Source organism: Cloeon dipterum, chromosome 3 (genome assembly GCF_949628265.1).
Source record: "Cloeon dipterum chromosome 3, ieCloDipt1.1, whole genome shotgun sequence".
Lineage (NCBI taxonomy): Eukaryota > Metazoa > Arthropoda > Insecta > Ephemeroptera > Baetidae > Cloeon > Cloeon dipterum.
Window position 1 is genome coordinate 28,022,419 of NC_088788.1, and position 16,707 is coordinate 28,039,125.

A 16,707-nucleotide genomic window follows, 5' to 3' on the forward strand; every position below is an offset into this window, starting at 1 on the left:
ATAGAGCAGGAAATTTTTGTAGAACTATGGGGAAACAAACAGCTTGCCATACACTAAGGAAGCTGCATTTCCATTTTTAAAAAAAGGAAAAAAGGATGAATATACGCGCTCTTATACTGGATAGCAGCTGTTTTAGTCCCTTAGCAATAATTTACCTGCAAAACAAAATTAAAATTGAAGAAGATTTGTCTCACTGATCGTTGAATGCTGAGTAAGCACACAAAATATAGAACATGCGTTCAATTCTATGCGATATATAGAAATCCCTTTTAAAAACTCCACAAACTGAATTGATCATTGTAAGCGTGCAATTGGTGTGATGCAAGGGCAGGGGCGCTTTAAGGAAGTGGGGATGAGGGTGCTAAGGGGATAACCTTCTTTCTTAGGGGAGTAAAGCTACCCTCTCAAAAGATGACAGGCACAGGAAGGGGTTAACGTGGAGAACGAGGAGGAGCTAGACGCAGGAGGAGAAAGGACCGTATAAAAACCCGAACAAGGACGGAACGAGGAGAAGCGAAGTCCACGAGTTAAACGAGTAAGATCTCTGGAGCCAAGTAAATTCCTGTAACTGATTTTGTGTTTGTGTGGGCAGGCCGAAGTCGGACAGCGTAATTAGACAAGGTAGGAGATCACTTTTGGAGGGCTCGTGGGCAACGCCGAGGACTTCCGTCGCAGGGCCGTGCCGTGGACTTTAAGGTAGTTTTGGGCAGTAAGTTGTGGGCCGCCACTTAGGAATCAATTTCAGATGTCGGCGAGTGAGCGGTCAGGCTGCTGCTAATTTCTGCCAGTTTCGGCAGTGGCGGAGCGACGTAGGGTTTATGGTCCAGAAGGGAGCGAGTGATATCAGTTCGGGGGCGTCGGAAGCGGAATTCTAGTGATCCGCGTTGTATTCTTTCTTGTGTACTGTTTAGAGTAAATTAATAAAGTCCAATTGTCTTGTTAAGTTGCGCGGGTTTAAATTTGGCTTTCCCTCCTTTGTGCGTAGACATTTTTAGGATATTTGCTCAAGGAATTTCTGAATTTGCTGCAGCTGGTGGTCGTAGAACCCACCGCGAGAAGAAAGGCTTTGTGCGTATAGGTATTGTCGGCCTGAGCTTAGGGAATTTTGAGTAATTTTTTCGAATTCTATTTATTTCTTTCTTTCTCGCAACACAATAAACTCATTTCAAACAAAAACACTTTAAAATAAAAATGTAATCTTTTATTTCCAATACAATATTGCGAAAATCGTGTACTTCATAGCGCTTATGAACCTAAGTTTTATTAAGCTCTTGAATTTTGCTGGAAAGGGTCGTATAGCATAGAAAAATTCAGCACAAGTTTTCTTTTTAATTGCTAAGCAGTGTTTTAATTTTAAATAGATTTTACGAGCATCTAAATTGCCCACAAATAAAAACGTTTTTAGCTTAAAATTGACATCAATTATAATCACACTTTACAACTTTGACGAGTTGTAGAATAACCCTTCGATCCAGAGGCAAAGCCACCCTTATCATTAAGCAAATTGACGCTGATCGAATTCGCCGTTCTATGACAAAGCAATTGTGCGTGTGGGAGCGAGAGAGAGAGAGAGAGAGAGAGAGAGAGAGAGAAGCGGACGGTAATTGAAAACGGGGCGGCTGGCGTAATTGAACGCAATTAGCGGCGAGACCAATAATCGCGCTCGCACATATAATTAGCAGTAATAAGCGGATGCGCGTTGCCCGCCGAATTTAATGCAGGGAAAGAGAGCAAAAAGCAGCGAGAGCAGGGCACTTACAATTCATTAAGGCAAATCAGGAGACACTGGTTTATCATGGCAGGCATGGGGGTGGCCACGCAGGCGCCCCGGCGGCCGCCAGCGCCGCCGGAGAGCCGGTCCGTCAGTCGGTCGCAACCCTGCCACTCGATCGCACCCTCCACGTGTGTCGCTCTCACTCACTCTCTGACTCGGGCCGTTTGGATCGTCGCCGCCGCTCGTCGTCGCCCACGATGCCGGGCCACGTCGGCCTCTGCCTCCTCTGCCTCGCGGCCGTCGCTCACGCGGTCCGTCCCACGCCACCTTCCCTCAGGGTCATCATCCCGGAAAAAACAGGCAAGACCTTGAAACTTGTTTAGAAAGCCATTGACTGAGCAGGATTCATTTTGAACGCGTGACCCGAGAATTTTATGGCATCTTGCTGGAAAATCCCTCTTTTCATTCAATATGATTTATTGATTTGTCTCTGATGACGTGTATCCGATATTTTTTGTCTTTTCGGTTTCTTTTGGTAAAGAAGGACATTCAAATTTCACGCTATTGATTTTCTGATGAAACGTCAATTTACTCAATTGTATAATCAGCCTACGGCGAAATTTTAGATGGTAAGAAATTGTACTCAAAACTGCATAATTATTTACTTTAAATTGAAAATTTTAAGGATAAAAAATTGCAAGGTTTCCATACGCTTTTTCATATTTTAGCTGTTCTATTACTTAAGAAGTTTGAATTGTTTGGCCAGAAGCCTTGAGGAACACTTGGAAAATATGATATTTTGCTACAACTTAACTTAAGATTTTCAGGCTTTCTGCTCTCCTATTCACGGTAACACGAGATCAATTTAACGATGAAAGTGACGCGTTCAAATTTGAAACAAAAAGAGATGATTTTTTACATCTATCAACAGTGTTAGTCTTCCTTGGCGTTTAAATTCTCGACCTATTTAATGTCCCGCAATCACGTAACGAACACATCGACTTTGTTTCCGCAGGAACGACTGTGCTGAGTTCTCTAGAGATTTCGAGAAGCTTGCAAAAATACGAATCTCACTTCTTGATCCTTTCTATTTTCCTCGGCTGGATAGTAAAATCCTCTTCAACATCTTCGATCCGCACTCTTTGCTGAATTTCAACATTTTCCATGCCATATACCCCAATGTTTCTATAATCCTCTCCCTTTCGTTTTGTTTTTCTCCGCGAAATACAAGCCTCGAGTGAAATAATTTCCTTCGAATCCGTCGTAACGCGGGAATTTCTATTTACCAGTCGGGCGAGAAAGATGCTATAAAAATTTAGTGAGCGAGTGGCGCTTGTGGCTGCGGAACGCTGAATTGAGCGCTCTCGAGGAGAAGTCGAAATTTCCTGTTTGAAAATGCAGCAGCTGCCGCATTCCGCACCGGCAGAACTTCATATTGCGTCAGATCGTTCTTCCTGGAAATATCCGCGCCGAATATTATGCAAATGTTTATTCAAAAAGGCGGCAGAGGCGACATGGATCCCCCACTGGGTGCCGCAGAAATAATAGCAATTCCCGATCGCTCGGAAAAAATATTCCGATTGGCAGAGGCCGAATTTTCATTGCAAATGACTGGGTGCAAACGACACGTCCCCTACTCTCTCGCGTGGTCGTCACAATTACGTGACTTCTTCCGTGCTTATTTTTTTTCTAATTTCAGCCTCGACCGAGAGGCGTTGTCTGAAATTCTCTATTTTTCACTCCATGCCATTCACAATAGACTCTTAGTTGATTCCGATTAGAGATTCTGATTTTTTAACCGCATTTTGATAGTGTCTTAAATCCAAATGATTTTAATATTTAAATTGAATCGGTTCAATTTCGAGTTCTTAAAATGCTAAATTTACTAATGAGGATAATTGTTATGATACATTTCGTATTTTGTCTTTTCTATTTTGAAAAGGCAATTTCGTATGACAGAAAGAATATAAACAGGAGCAATCCATCAAAATTAAATTTTTTGCTAATTTTTTCCAATTCAAAATTTCCTTAACACGCTCTCCTAGGCTCGTAAATTATTCATAACAAGTTATATTTAGATTTTTTATTGTGCTCAGCAATGAGTGTTGGCGGTGATTCATAATAATCTGCAGTTAATTCATTGGTTAAGGATTTAGTTTTGCTGGTGAAGTAGTGCTAATCCGGGGCTTGGGAATACAGCTGGTTTACAGTACAATAACGTTGCAAAATAATTTTTCTAAACAACTTTTATCCTTTGGCTTTCCATCCTGGTTTAAATCCACCCAGTGTAGAACCATTATTCTTTTTTATATAGTTTTAATAAATATTTTGCGCTTTATATACATGTATATTCACTGCCCATCGACCATTAGCTAGTACGTATCGGCTGGGCAAAAATCATCTTCAGGGCTGCCATTTAAAACATTCTCAAACGTAATAAAACGCTAGAAAGGCCCTTGGGTATGCAACACACGCGAATATAAACAAGTTGCAGATCAAGTGGAGGCGACCCCTGGGGCCGGAGCCGCCTTTTGATCCACCCCTGAGCAAATAAACGGCCCATCTCGACCGATATTTCGACCGGCTGGCTGCCTGGCCGCCGGCACCGATTTCCCTCTATATTCTTTCCTCCTTATCTGAGCCGCGTGCGCGTTTTTTTTCTGGTTTCGTGCGCGTGAACGCCGCTCATTTGCATCTGCGGACGACGGGCGGCTTGATCGGCTTTATTAGCAATCTGAAAGGTGCAGTCAGCGCTTTTCTCTCCGACTCGGAGCCTCGGTTATGACTACTTTTTGACGAGTGGCGTGCGCGCCGAAATTGGCCATAAATTGCGCCCAGACGGACCAAGTGGCTGCCTTCAGAGTGCCGGGGTCTGGGAAATTTAGATTGAGAGCTTTTGGCCACCGCCGCCGCTTTGCCTACCTAGCCCGTGTCTGTGAGTGTGCATACGTGCGCGTGTAAGACAATCTGCGGAGAGTGCTCCAGCCTTTATTTGACCTGCACTAATAAATTTGGTCCCAGCAAGATTTGCGCGTCTAATGGCAGCAGCTGCCACTGCCTGCCCGTGAGCGATATTGATTGGCACGCTATCCGATACGCACGCATTAGACTTATGAATTTCGGCGCTCGAACTCCGGCGCTGTGGTCAAAGCTTGGTGGCGATACATCAAGAATTCGGAATTTTGTGCCGTTCTTTGAAAATGATTTAACGGACACGCAGAAACTTCATTATCGACGGCGAATTAATTTTACTTTCGAAAACAGCGCTACTCAAAATTTAGTAGACTAGCAAAAGCAGAAAGAAAATGTTTCGCTTCACTTTAATCGTGGTCAAAAATTACGAATATAACATGTTTTTGTTTCTAAATTCTAAATGCTGAACTTGCAAATGTTACTCCATGAATGGGGATTACACAAAAAAGCGCGCTCCCTCGCTTTCAGCAAAATATGGAACTGTTTCGCTTGCTGGGCCGCAAGCCCTTTTTGGCCAATGCATGTACCACCGACACGCACCGAAATTTGTTCGCATATTAAATTCGTGCCGAAAACCCATCCATGGAATGCGGACGCTAACAAGCAATTTGAAATTTTTCGCCTCAGACAAAGCGGAATGACTTTTATTTTATGAGTGCTGCCACCCAGTTTAATTTGCAGAATTTATTGTCCGCTTGGGAAAGTTTAGCTCACTGATTACAACTGCACACAAAAATTTCGGAAATGTAGAAATTAAAAATTATAATTATATTTGTCGTGACACATCATAAATATTTGTGTTTTTATTATTTATTCTCTATAGTCTCTGATTTGTGATGTTTTAATTCACATTGAAACGATTCAGATGAGCCCTCAAAATAAATATACAAGGCACAATATTTTTAAATCTATTTTAACTCTGTCACGGTCAGTAATATATTGCTGATTAGCTTGTTGGGTAATCGGAAAATAACTCAACCAAAATCAGCATTAATGGAAAATGTCTAGTGTAATCAGAGTTTAATCATTTACCGCGCCGACTGTCTGGTTGATATATATTATTATTCACCTATTTCGTAATAAACCGTGTTTCATTTAGTAAAAAGCCTGTTTCCATTGTTTATTTGAGCTTATTTGCCAAAATTTCAACCACGCGCGGTCTAAATAAACGACCGTTCCTTTGTGTAATAAATATTTTGCCAATTTATCATCAGCCCTTCTCAGCGGTTTGACGCTATATCGATTTTGCCGCGGGAGTTATAATAATGCGTAATTACGAGCCCGCGATAGCCGAAAAACAGACAAAAGAGACGCGTCGGCGTGCCGCAATTTGCCACTTACGCGGGCACACAAGGGCCGCATTCCGCCGAGGTGCATGTACCCACCGCGAACAACAAAGTGTCTGTTTATTGCATTCAGCAGGCGAGACTTCGGGAATAATCTGAATACTAGCTGTGGAAAAATTCCTGCGAGACACAGGGGAATTTGCACAAATTACAGCAGAGAGCAGTGTTTACTGAGTCGCAGAATTCACATCATCACTGCTTCAAGAAATCCCCGGATTTCATCCCTCCATTTCAGATGCATTAAAGTTTCTTTCACTTTTAACAATGTTGAATATTTGTTATATTACTGAAACTACCAAAATTACTTGTATATACTATTAAGATTGCAGTAATACAATTTCGCTCAGTGCTGATTTATTTTATTCAACATTACCTTTCTTCTCTAGTTGTTTCTTCAGCTTTTATTTTAATGCATTTCGATTATGATTGCAAAATATAGCCTTGTTGTTCCCTGGATTTCTCTTGAATCCACTAATCATATAACAAGACAAGTATACCAAGTTCATTAACAGTTTTAAAATATGCATATAAACATCTGAATTAATGATTAACTAGTGAAATCCAATTTTAACCACAAATTATTCTTGGCAGATAAATTAGCACTTGACTGGCATTTTTATTGCTCTCACTTATGCTCATTGTGAGTTCAAAGCAGCTATGAAGAAATGTGCATAACGCTCAAGATGCGGTTAGACAATTTTGCGAAACCCGATGTTTTATCCAATTTACGCAATTGGATAATCAAGAGCTTTGCTAATTCCATTCAAATGCGCAAGGAAGTAAGTGAATGTGTTGTTTAATTACGCAGAGCGCAGATTTGCCTCTTCCAAAGAGACGAGAGGAAATCCCAAGAAGCAGTACTTACTATTTGTCTGTGCGTTTGTTTGTGTTTGTGCACATGAAAATAGCGAGGCAGGCCTTTTATAGCAAATTGCTTTCATGATAATATCCCCGTTTTCTTATCCCCGTGCGCTTCTCCATTCGGATGTGTTTGCTTGGCAGCGAGTCTAAGCAGCATTATTTTGGTTAATCTACGCGCTCGCACGACCGAGTTGCATATTACTATTATTACTAATGCCTCGGAAAAGAATAAATTAAAACTTTACTGCGCTGACTGGAGCAGAGAAAGAGAGGCCGCACCTCCATCCCTATCTGCGCGTGCTGTGGAACTCGTGCGCGCTCTATTGAATTATAATTACCAAGGTGAAAAATAGCTAGTCACCGGTGGCTGGTTTTACATTTTAGCGCGAAAGATAAGTGACACGCCGCTAATTTACGATCTGACCACCTTTGTTATCGAAAATGCTGGACAGCCGAAAATTTATAGCCGCCGCTCTGGCGCTGCTGCCGTCTATCAAGATTTTGCACGCCTTTTTAGTATATAATTTGTAATCGGTGAATTTGCCAACCCAGGGTGAGAACTCAGACCGTCAAACACAAGGATTTATCTTTGATGTTGGAACAAATGGAATATCAAATATTATTAGCCCACTAGAAATTTCGTGCAAAATTTTGTGTGTAATTTCACGCTGTTTTTAATCCACCCCTTTTTGCGAAAATTTCACCAATAATTTGGATAATCCAAAGAAAAACCCCCTCTAAAATGAACCCTTTTTTCGTTCATGAAATAAGTTAACATTTAAACTGAAAAAATCCAAATTGGTAGTAATTTAACTTACATATGGCTGTTTGATCAAGATAATTTTTAAGCACACAGACTTTGTTCCCTGGCATAAAGAAACAATTAGCGCAGCAAAAATGCTAACGACCATTAAGTTATTTTACATTTTGCCATTTGGTATGTGTGCAATGAATCTTATAGGTAGTGTAAAAGTCGTGTCGTGTATTTTTCGAATTACTGCAGCAATGCAGAACTAAATGCGTAATTTAAGCAAAAGCACTTTTAAATAGCTGCAGGCTGCCATCATGTAGGCAGTAGGTGAGATATCATCACAATGAAATTAGCGATTTAAGTCAGCATAGAAATGCCTTAGAATTATCCTATGGGCTGAATTCAAACTAGATTTGTTTGTGTGAATTTTTTAATGTTAAAATTAAACACGATGGTCGATCTAGCAAAAATGTTTGGCGAAAATAAGCACTGGAAGTTCATTAGTATATTATTTAAAACACGGTTAACATGTAGTGCATGCGTGTTAGTGACAAGACATTTTCGCTTTGGCAAATCGTCTGTTTGCGTGTCGCACTCCTCTGCTGCAGGAAGCTGTAGTATACGCATTACTGTTTCATGTTAACATAATATACGTTTGCATGAAAAGTCAAAACATTAATAGCACTTTGGAGAAAATTAATTAAAACGACCGCGTCCGCGCATTAAATTCAAACGTTTTTCCGAACAGGCGCGCGCGTTATGAATGCTTAGACTGGTATGCAAAATCCGTGCATATTTATTAATATTTGCTGTTTGAAACGACACGGTACGATGATAGCTCTGTACTGACGATTTTCATAACTCTGCACAACAGTTCATTAAAAGTTTCGCCGCTGTAAATTAATATCTGCACTGCTGCTGCGATGGATATTTTGCTCGTAAATTGCGGGTGTTCTTCTTCAGTTGGCGCGGCGGACGTCAAAACAAACGGACGCTCTCGCGGCGAATATTCAAAAGTCTGAATGCATCTAGCTATGTATAGTTCGCGTCCGATATTAATTTTACTTCGCTATATGCAAAACGTGGGAGATAAAACTGGAGCCAATATTTGCTAATGCACGCTGCCAACTATAGATTTGAAAATCGATCACTATTTTTATGTGAAAAGTGGCATCGCTATAATTTATGATTGATGCGGCTGAAATGACTGGTGTATGAAAAGCTCATTCTGGAAATCTGTACAGTTTGAAATGCGAGCTATAATCCAGGAATTCAGAATTGATTGAAAGGCTAAATTTTATTTTGCAATTCATTATTTACTGCTAAATCTTATGTTGTTAATTTAATTTATTCCTACTTGCTGTTCCTGTAGTGCTATACGAAACACGATTCACAAATGATTAAATTACGAAATATTATTATGAGAATAAGCAAATTGCAATTTTATTCATTAGCGAATATTATTCAATTAGCAATCTTGTTAAAAATACGATCAGTTGACCGTCGAAAGATGCTCTTTCAAAGCAAGCGATCCATGTGCTCATTAAAAAGTCGTTGAGAGGCCTTTTTGACATTGAGTAAAGAATAGCCGCACATAAACAAACGGACCAAGATGCACGCGCACAAAAACGGGGGGCCAATGAAGAACGCCCTCCACTTTGCGCGTCACTTAATAAAGAACGAGCTCATTACTTTTATTTTGCGAATCCCTGGCTCGAATGATGAGAAGAGAGGCGGCGAAGAGACAAAAAGTAAAAGGCTCCGAACGGGGAGAGAGAAAAAATTAATAAGCGAGCGCATATATTTCATGCCCTAATTACGCCACTCTTCAGCATGAAAGATACGCCTTCTGCGCCGAGTTTGCATTCAGTCAGGAATGGCCAGGAGAGAAACGGCTGAAGGGTTCTTCTGTCAGGGAACAACCACATGTCACGTGCTCCATCTCCTCGCTTTTTAGCGTATGTAAGTTCTAATTTCAAAGTAAAAATTAATTATTTTTGTCCTGCTCGAAATTCAAGCATCTTTGACGTTAGTACAACTATCAGGCGACGAAGAAAATTATATAGGACATTGATATTGGCTGATTTTGATGAATTTTTGAGATCTAAAGTAACAAGGACCTGAGAATCATAAAGTATTTTATTTATTTATCTATCCAAAATAGTTCATTTTTTCAATTTTGTTTGCACAATCAACTGTCCAGAGTGCTGATCAATAGCGGCTTGTTCATTTAGTTTCTTTTTAAAGATTCCTCTTTTGTTCGTATGGTCAAAAAGCTGGTTGTATTGGGTTCCACTGTTGTATGCCACCACTGTCTGGCTGAAAATTAAACAGATTTTTGATTTGGACAAAACGCACCATTGAGCCCATGTTCGACAATTGTGTGAGCACACAATGCCTCATAGCGGGGTAAATAATTACAATCAACGTTAAACAGCAGTGTTACCCTGGAAAAATGAAACTGTTCAGAAACGCTTTACTAACCATTAAATTCACTGGAAAAAGTATCCTTCATCCTTAAAAGTTTCAATATAACAGGCGTTTTTTTACCTCATTTTGAACCAGGGCTAAAAGAGGCTTAAAATTTATAACAAATAATGTTCTAAATAACTTGAGCCTTCTTACAACACCAATTAATTTTTATAAGAGATTAAATTGTTGGTGAAAATAACTCTTTTATAAAAATCAACAGGGAAAATGCAAAACAAAAGTAATTTAAATATTCTCCGTTTGAACCAATAAACGTGTAAATTTCCCCCTCAAAAAACAAGAGCTATTTGACCTTTAAAGCATAACGAGCTTTTTTTGCACCAAAAATTTCCAAACGAGAATATGAATAAAACAAAATTAATTTGCTTCCCTTGCTGAAGAGTGGAGAGTTGAAAAAGCAGCGAGTTGTGTTTAACGTTTGATGGCGGTTGGCTGGCTGGTGTTCCCCGGCCGTGCAGGGTATAATGTATTTTGCGAGTGGAGCAAACACACAAAGAGAGTGGCAGGCGATGTGGTCGCACACAGCACTCGTGAGCAATTTTTCTTAGCCGGCCGCGTGTGCTTGCCGAGGCTGGCTCTGCCACGATGCGGGCGCGCACAGAACAAATGTCGGCCCGCCGCTATACGAGAGTACTCTTTTTGTGTTCCTTTAATTGCAGCCCCTTTTTCTGGTGCAAGTATCAAACGACCGGCTGTCAGGTAAAGTCACAATATTGGTCTTTGGCTATATGCACATTCGATTCTCGCCGGCAAAAGGCGCGCACATCCATTTTTGCCTTTGACTCAACGCACGCGTCTGCCCTTTGCGAATAAAGTCAACAGCGGCAAATCAAGTGAGAGAACAGTCAATTTGGTCTTGCAGATTCGAAAATGTGCCCTCGCGGCCGGTGGAAGCGAGACAGGCGGATGAGTAGTGAGCATCTGCACAGACAGCGAGCCGCCGGTATTTCGCGGTGCGCGCGAATAGCGCTTTTTGGTGCAGGCGATGTGAAATTGCCCGACCAGACGGTGGAAAATTCGCTCGTTTTTATGAGAAATGTGCGCTCTCGACCAGCAACACTTGTGAAATTGGTTTAAAATTACTTTGAAATGGGTCTATTCCCCTACTGGGAAGAGGATTGATGGCGTCGACCTCATCACACAGAGCAGGAAGCTCAAAGATCGTTCGTAGAATCCACATACATATTTCTGCATCGCACTTTCCAGAGTTAGAGGTAAATTGAAAAGGTTACAGTTTTGTGGCATATTAGCTGCCTGAAAAATTATTGTAAAGGAAAAATACTATCCACATTTCCGTGCTCATTCAGAAATAACCAAAGAAAGCCAGCCATTCCTGTGTGCCAAAAACTACGCAAAGATGCAATATTACACATCGCAGACAAGTTTCTTCATGGAGCAGAAAATTATTACTAAAAATATGAAAAGACAGCATTAAAATTGCTTTGATATTTCCCGTGTCTCCTTTGTTTTTATTATTACTACAAGTAAATGTAGAATAGCACTATTTTCCTATGCCTTGTCTACCTCTCTCCAAGCAAAACGGCTTGATACAGACAAAGAGAATTAGTGTTTCAATAAGCGCACGGCATTATTACACGCTTGGATTTTTGCATACTCAAACGCAGATAAGGCAGCAGCAGAGCAATCCCGCTCATTTGCCACTTCAAGTTTCGCGGAACTTTATCCTGAAAACTTTCGTAATAAATTCCACGCTCACTCGATGCCGGGGAAGCTGAGCCGCGCTGCTCGGCAATTGTCGGGCACGACGCGATTAATATTAACAACAAGTTAACAAACACCGCTTCGGCAATTATGCGTAGAAGTTGTTCCTTTTTATCGTTCTTTTATTATGTTGCCGGGAGAAACGATTTCCGGGCGAAACACTCTGGCCGAATCGGATTCCAGATGTACGTAAGCTGGAATAAGTTTTGGCCCGGTCGCGCCCCTGCGGAAAAGCGAATTTATTCCGCTCCATTGGGCGCGGAGGAGGGTGCGTGTGCATTCAAATTGGCAAACGGGCGCCTTGCCTGCCCCAGATGGAGACACACGGAGACAAGTTGCGCGGCACGCGCGGCGTGATTGACGCAATGCTGCTCGGCACACTCACAAGACGCAAACACACACAATTTGCCTGCGTCACTGGCTTCAACTGCGAGACCAGAAGTCGCGGCCGACAGGCAGCTTTTCCAGCAGAACCCACCGCACGTCTATTTTTATGTGGGATTTCAAATTTTGTTATTCTTTTCCTTAAGGCTTTGTGCATTAATCTCCACCAGCAAATCTGTCTTGGATTTATTAAAAAAAGTAAAGTGGAAATACGTTATTTTTTTTTATCAAATTCTTGATTCATTCACACATAACTTAAAGCTTTGAGAATGATATCTTTTGGTTTATTTGAACGTAAGTGTAAATGATACCAATATTACCAGAAATCTGACATGTTGTACACACATGTAAACGTGTCTAACGTAAATTTTTAATATTTATTTTGATCAATTTTAGCGATTAACTGCCACAATAGTTTTAACATATTTCTCCATTTATCAAAATTATTTATGCACATGAAATAATCCATCGACAATGATAACCTGAAATTTCGTTTTATATTATGCTAATGGTCAAGATTTTGACAGGCAGGGAAAATAATGAGTTTTTATGGGCAAATTTTATTTGATGTTCTGTTTATTCAATTTTCCTACCTGATGAGAAAACCCATTCAAGCGGAGGCAGCTGAAAAAAGATGAGCCAGCTTCCTCCCGCGGCTGCGAGAACAAAGGGAGATGGCGTCAAATGAGTTTGGCCAAATCCGATTAGGATGATGCGCAGAGCCCACCGGCAGTTGAAAACAGGCAATTGTCCGAATTTCCTATCCGTCGAGCTTTTGTTAATTTTCATAAACAAAACGGCTTTGGCTCGTTCTCGTTCTCTGTCTGGATTATCCATCCATCTGTACAAAACTAGTAATTTTTATGCAAAAATGTATTATTTAATCAAAGAAATCAGAGTTAGCAAATGCTCATATAACCATCGATGATTCGCATTAATTATAGATTGAGACCCGTTCAACGTAAAAAAATAATATTAATTGGCTGTAAGATTTACTTTAGTATCAAATTCTGCTGATTCGCTTGACCTCATATTAATAGGATTGCAATAGAGGATGTATGAGCTGAAATTAACAAGATAATTCCGACGTCGAAGTTTGCAAACGTCAAACTTAAACTGGAGCAATGTAATGTACATAGGCAAGCTAATCTAATTAATTCAGTGTATCTCGAATATTTGCAAAATACAAAAAGCTGAGAGGAGCTGTGTAGTTTGCTGCACGTACATTCCCCGAGCTCGAATAATTGGCTTAGCAAGACTTATGATGAGCATGCTTGCTAGTATTAATTGATTTCAGTATTCACTTGCTCAGCCATTCAGCCATGCGTAGGTGAAGTGTCGGTTTAATAGGATCCGGGAACATACTCTGGAGGTCGAGTTTAATATTAATACACAGAGCTCCCTATAGATTATTGATGCAAAGCATTCACATCGGTGAATAAGATTAAAATATGTTTGCAAATACCCATGAAACTCTCATAAATTGAAATATATTTTTGGGGGTTGGGAGGTGAAAATAAAACCTTGCAAGATCTTGAACAATTCTTCTCTTTTATAAGACAGTCACTTGGCGACTAAATCTAACAGAATACAAGGACCTTTAAACAGAATTCATAATCGACTTTAGAATTAAAAATTTAAGAGAATTGACTTGAAGAACAATTTAAAATTAGATAAGAATTTACCCGAATGAGCCAGGTCCTTCTCAATTAAACGCTCGGAACAATTACAGATGCGACTTGTTGGCTCGTGTGTCCGGCGAAAACTAATTTAAATTCAAAATCTCTCTCTGTTGCATAAACGAATTTTTAACAAATATCGCCTAGCAATCATTAATAACAATACCTTACTAGACCAAAAGTGAAAGAGGAGTGGGAGCTCGGCTCCGCAACCACTACATATTCATATTAATTAAACAAACCTCTTATTCGCACAGATACATCCTTTGAAATCAGAAAAATTAAATAAAAATTCACTCAAGAAATTTAATAATAAAAATAAATAAATGAAATAAATATTGGATCTACTCTGTGGTGATGTGGCTATTAGATTGGCGGCTAATAATGATAGTTAAAAAATATATCGCTCGTTCTAGAACTGGATAGCTATACTATTTAGGCACGTTAAACTTAATTAGCGGTTATATTTTTCCGGTAAAACAAAATTAACTTCCAGAAGTTCTAGCTGCAGGAAATTTAAAACCATCGGGTTGATGAAAATGATTTCTATTGCTGATACGACAAAATTTACTCGCATATTTTCGCTCTACCACATCAACAGTCCAACATACAAAATCCTTTCTTCTTTTCATGCCATGAAATTAATTATTCTTATTTGTTTGATCTGCTCCATTCTTTTGTCAAAAATACACCAGCACTGCGCTGCAGATTCGTTAAAAATTCATAAAAATTGCGTTAGGTTATTTCATTTGAGCTGTTGCCTTGTCCCTGGTGGTTCACAGCTATTGTATTCGGCATTGGGGCGTCATTTCCCGTCACATTGCTTTATATTATTTATCGGCCGAAACCATCAAGCAGTTTCAACACAAACCAAAAGCAGAAACTTCTTTGAACTCGGCCGTGGAAAGAAATAAAATATCGGCAAGGGAGTTTTAGAAGGAGGCGGCTCTTGAGCGGTGCATCGATCAGGGAGAAACTACACAGCATTGTGAGAGCGAAGGGTCGAATTCCATTCAAGAAAACGTACACAGCCCAAAGAGGCCGGAAGATAAAAGTGAGAAATATACACGGTCGCCCAAGATGAGAATATACACGAATCGAAAGTCTCGATCCGAGGGTACAAATTTTTATTTCAATTTGCCAGCAAGGAAAAATACTTGTGGATGGTGGTGCAGAAATAAAAATGAATTCAGCAGGCTCCTGGGGCCGCGGGTCATTCGTCGGAGGATTGGATGCATCTGCTGGGAGCAAAAGATGGAGCTCTCGCCACCGCTTAATCCGACTACTGATTGGTTCGGATTTTACAACTTTGTTGTTTCGCCCGGCCGCCGCGCAATTGTTTTTCCCCGTCGGCAGGCCGCTGGGGGCGCATGAATTCACGCTGTTTGCATACATAACCTCACACACGCGCGCGCTGTTTTCGTTTACAAACTTTACAAGTGATAACTTATGGCGTGGAGGAGCCGCCTGCCGCTATTGCCGCTATTCACATAAACTTTTACAGCGGCAACCACAATATTTTTCGCCCCGTGCATACATAAAAAGAAATTTCTCATGGAGAGCCTTCTGCCGCCGCGCTGCAGTCTGCATTTAACATTAATTCTGCTGCATGGAAATGAAAAAGTAATTTTGCAGGCGTGCTTCTACTCGTGCGCAGATTTAAATCAAATTTTAGTGCGACACTTAACGCGCGGGCGGCAAAATATTTTTATTATTAGCGTAGCCGTTTTTCACTTGCTCGACTGCTGTTAAATTTTATTCTACTCGGCTGCAGGCGCGCTCTCTGCTAGTTTAATGCCGATTAAATATGAAAATGCACGTTCAGAAGACGGGCATTTGCTTGCGTTTGAATAACATCTGTATTTTCTCGGGACAAACAGATTTTTGTGCAAAGTACCAAACACCCAGCAGGTCAGTTTGATTACTTTGCGAATAATTTTCACGCTTTATTTAACAGGTTTTTGTGTTATGTTTAATGTGTTGGATGAAAAGGGTTGGAACATTAAATTTCAAAATCAGACATTTTATTTTCCTCTCATCTCTGATACAAAGCCTTTACCCATATGAACAAATGTTTTACACAGGAGTGTAAAAAAAATTGATTTTGTTGAATGTGGAGCATGCTATACTGAAATAATAATTCTCTTCGGCTCAGCTTTGTCTATCAAGTGCCAACACTTGAAATGGAAAAATAGAAACACCTAGCTGCATGTAAATTAGCACTGCATCGCGTTTTATTCGGAGAGCAAATTTGTTCAGTTTCCATATTATATCTAGTCCGACACTATGTGCTATGTGTGCACATTCACAAAGGCGAGACGTATCAAAAGCCACCCGCATCGAGTGGGAAACAGAAGAGGTTGCCAAGCCATAGAGGCGAACGAACACCACAGCCGTATTTTGCATACCCTGTTTCGCCGTGTCATTACTCTTTTTGCATTATAAAGCGCCGGCGTTAAAACGGCGTAACTTTTGTTAAAGGATTCAAGTGGCTCGGTACGCAAGTTGGGCGTCGCCATCGATTTTTCATAAATTCTGATTAACAGGGTTGAATTTAAAACGAACGCGATCGTCGTAAATTCGGCATTTGTGCATCCCATTAAATTGCGATATAAGACCAGAGTGGCACGGATCTAATAAAGTCGATGAGCAAGAATCTGGTTTTTATATGCATCGATAAAAAGGCGGCGCACACTTTTACAACTGATCGAACGGAATCACGATGAATTTGAAATTTATGGACGAGCGAGTTGTTAACTAGGGAATGAAATCAGCTTTAGGTAAATA

At 40.4% G+C, this 16,707-nt stretch overlaps 1 protein-coding gene and 1 long non-coding RNA gene across 3 annotated transcripts in view; both read left to right on the top strand.

Moving 5' to 3' along the window:
* Positions 1 to 383: 383 nt before the first annotated feature.
* Positions 384 to 943, top strand: LOC135940552 (uncharacterized). Its single transcript, XR_010574891.1, has 3 exons — positions 384 to 535; positions 593 to 696; positions 746 to 943. It is a non-coding gene; the product is annotated as an uncharacterized LOC135940552 (long non-coding RNA).
* Positions 944 to 1,877: 934 nt separating this feature from the next.
* LOC135938618 (nephrin-like) overlaps positions 1,878 to 16,707 on the top strand; it is a 189,874-nt gene continuing 175,044 nt past the window's right edge. For both annotated transcript variants that reach the window (XM_065482377.1, XM_065482380.1), the window contains exon 1: positions 1,878 to 2,074. In XM_065482377.1, coding sequence (XP_065338449.1) covers positions 1,972 to 2,074 — 103 coding nt within the window. In that variant the 5' untranslated portion in view covers positions 1,878 to 1,971. The remainder of the gene's footprint in view (positions 2,075 to 16,707) is intronic.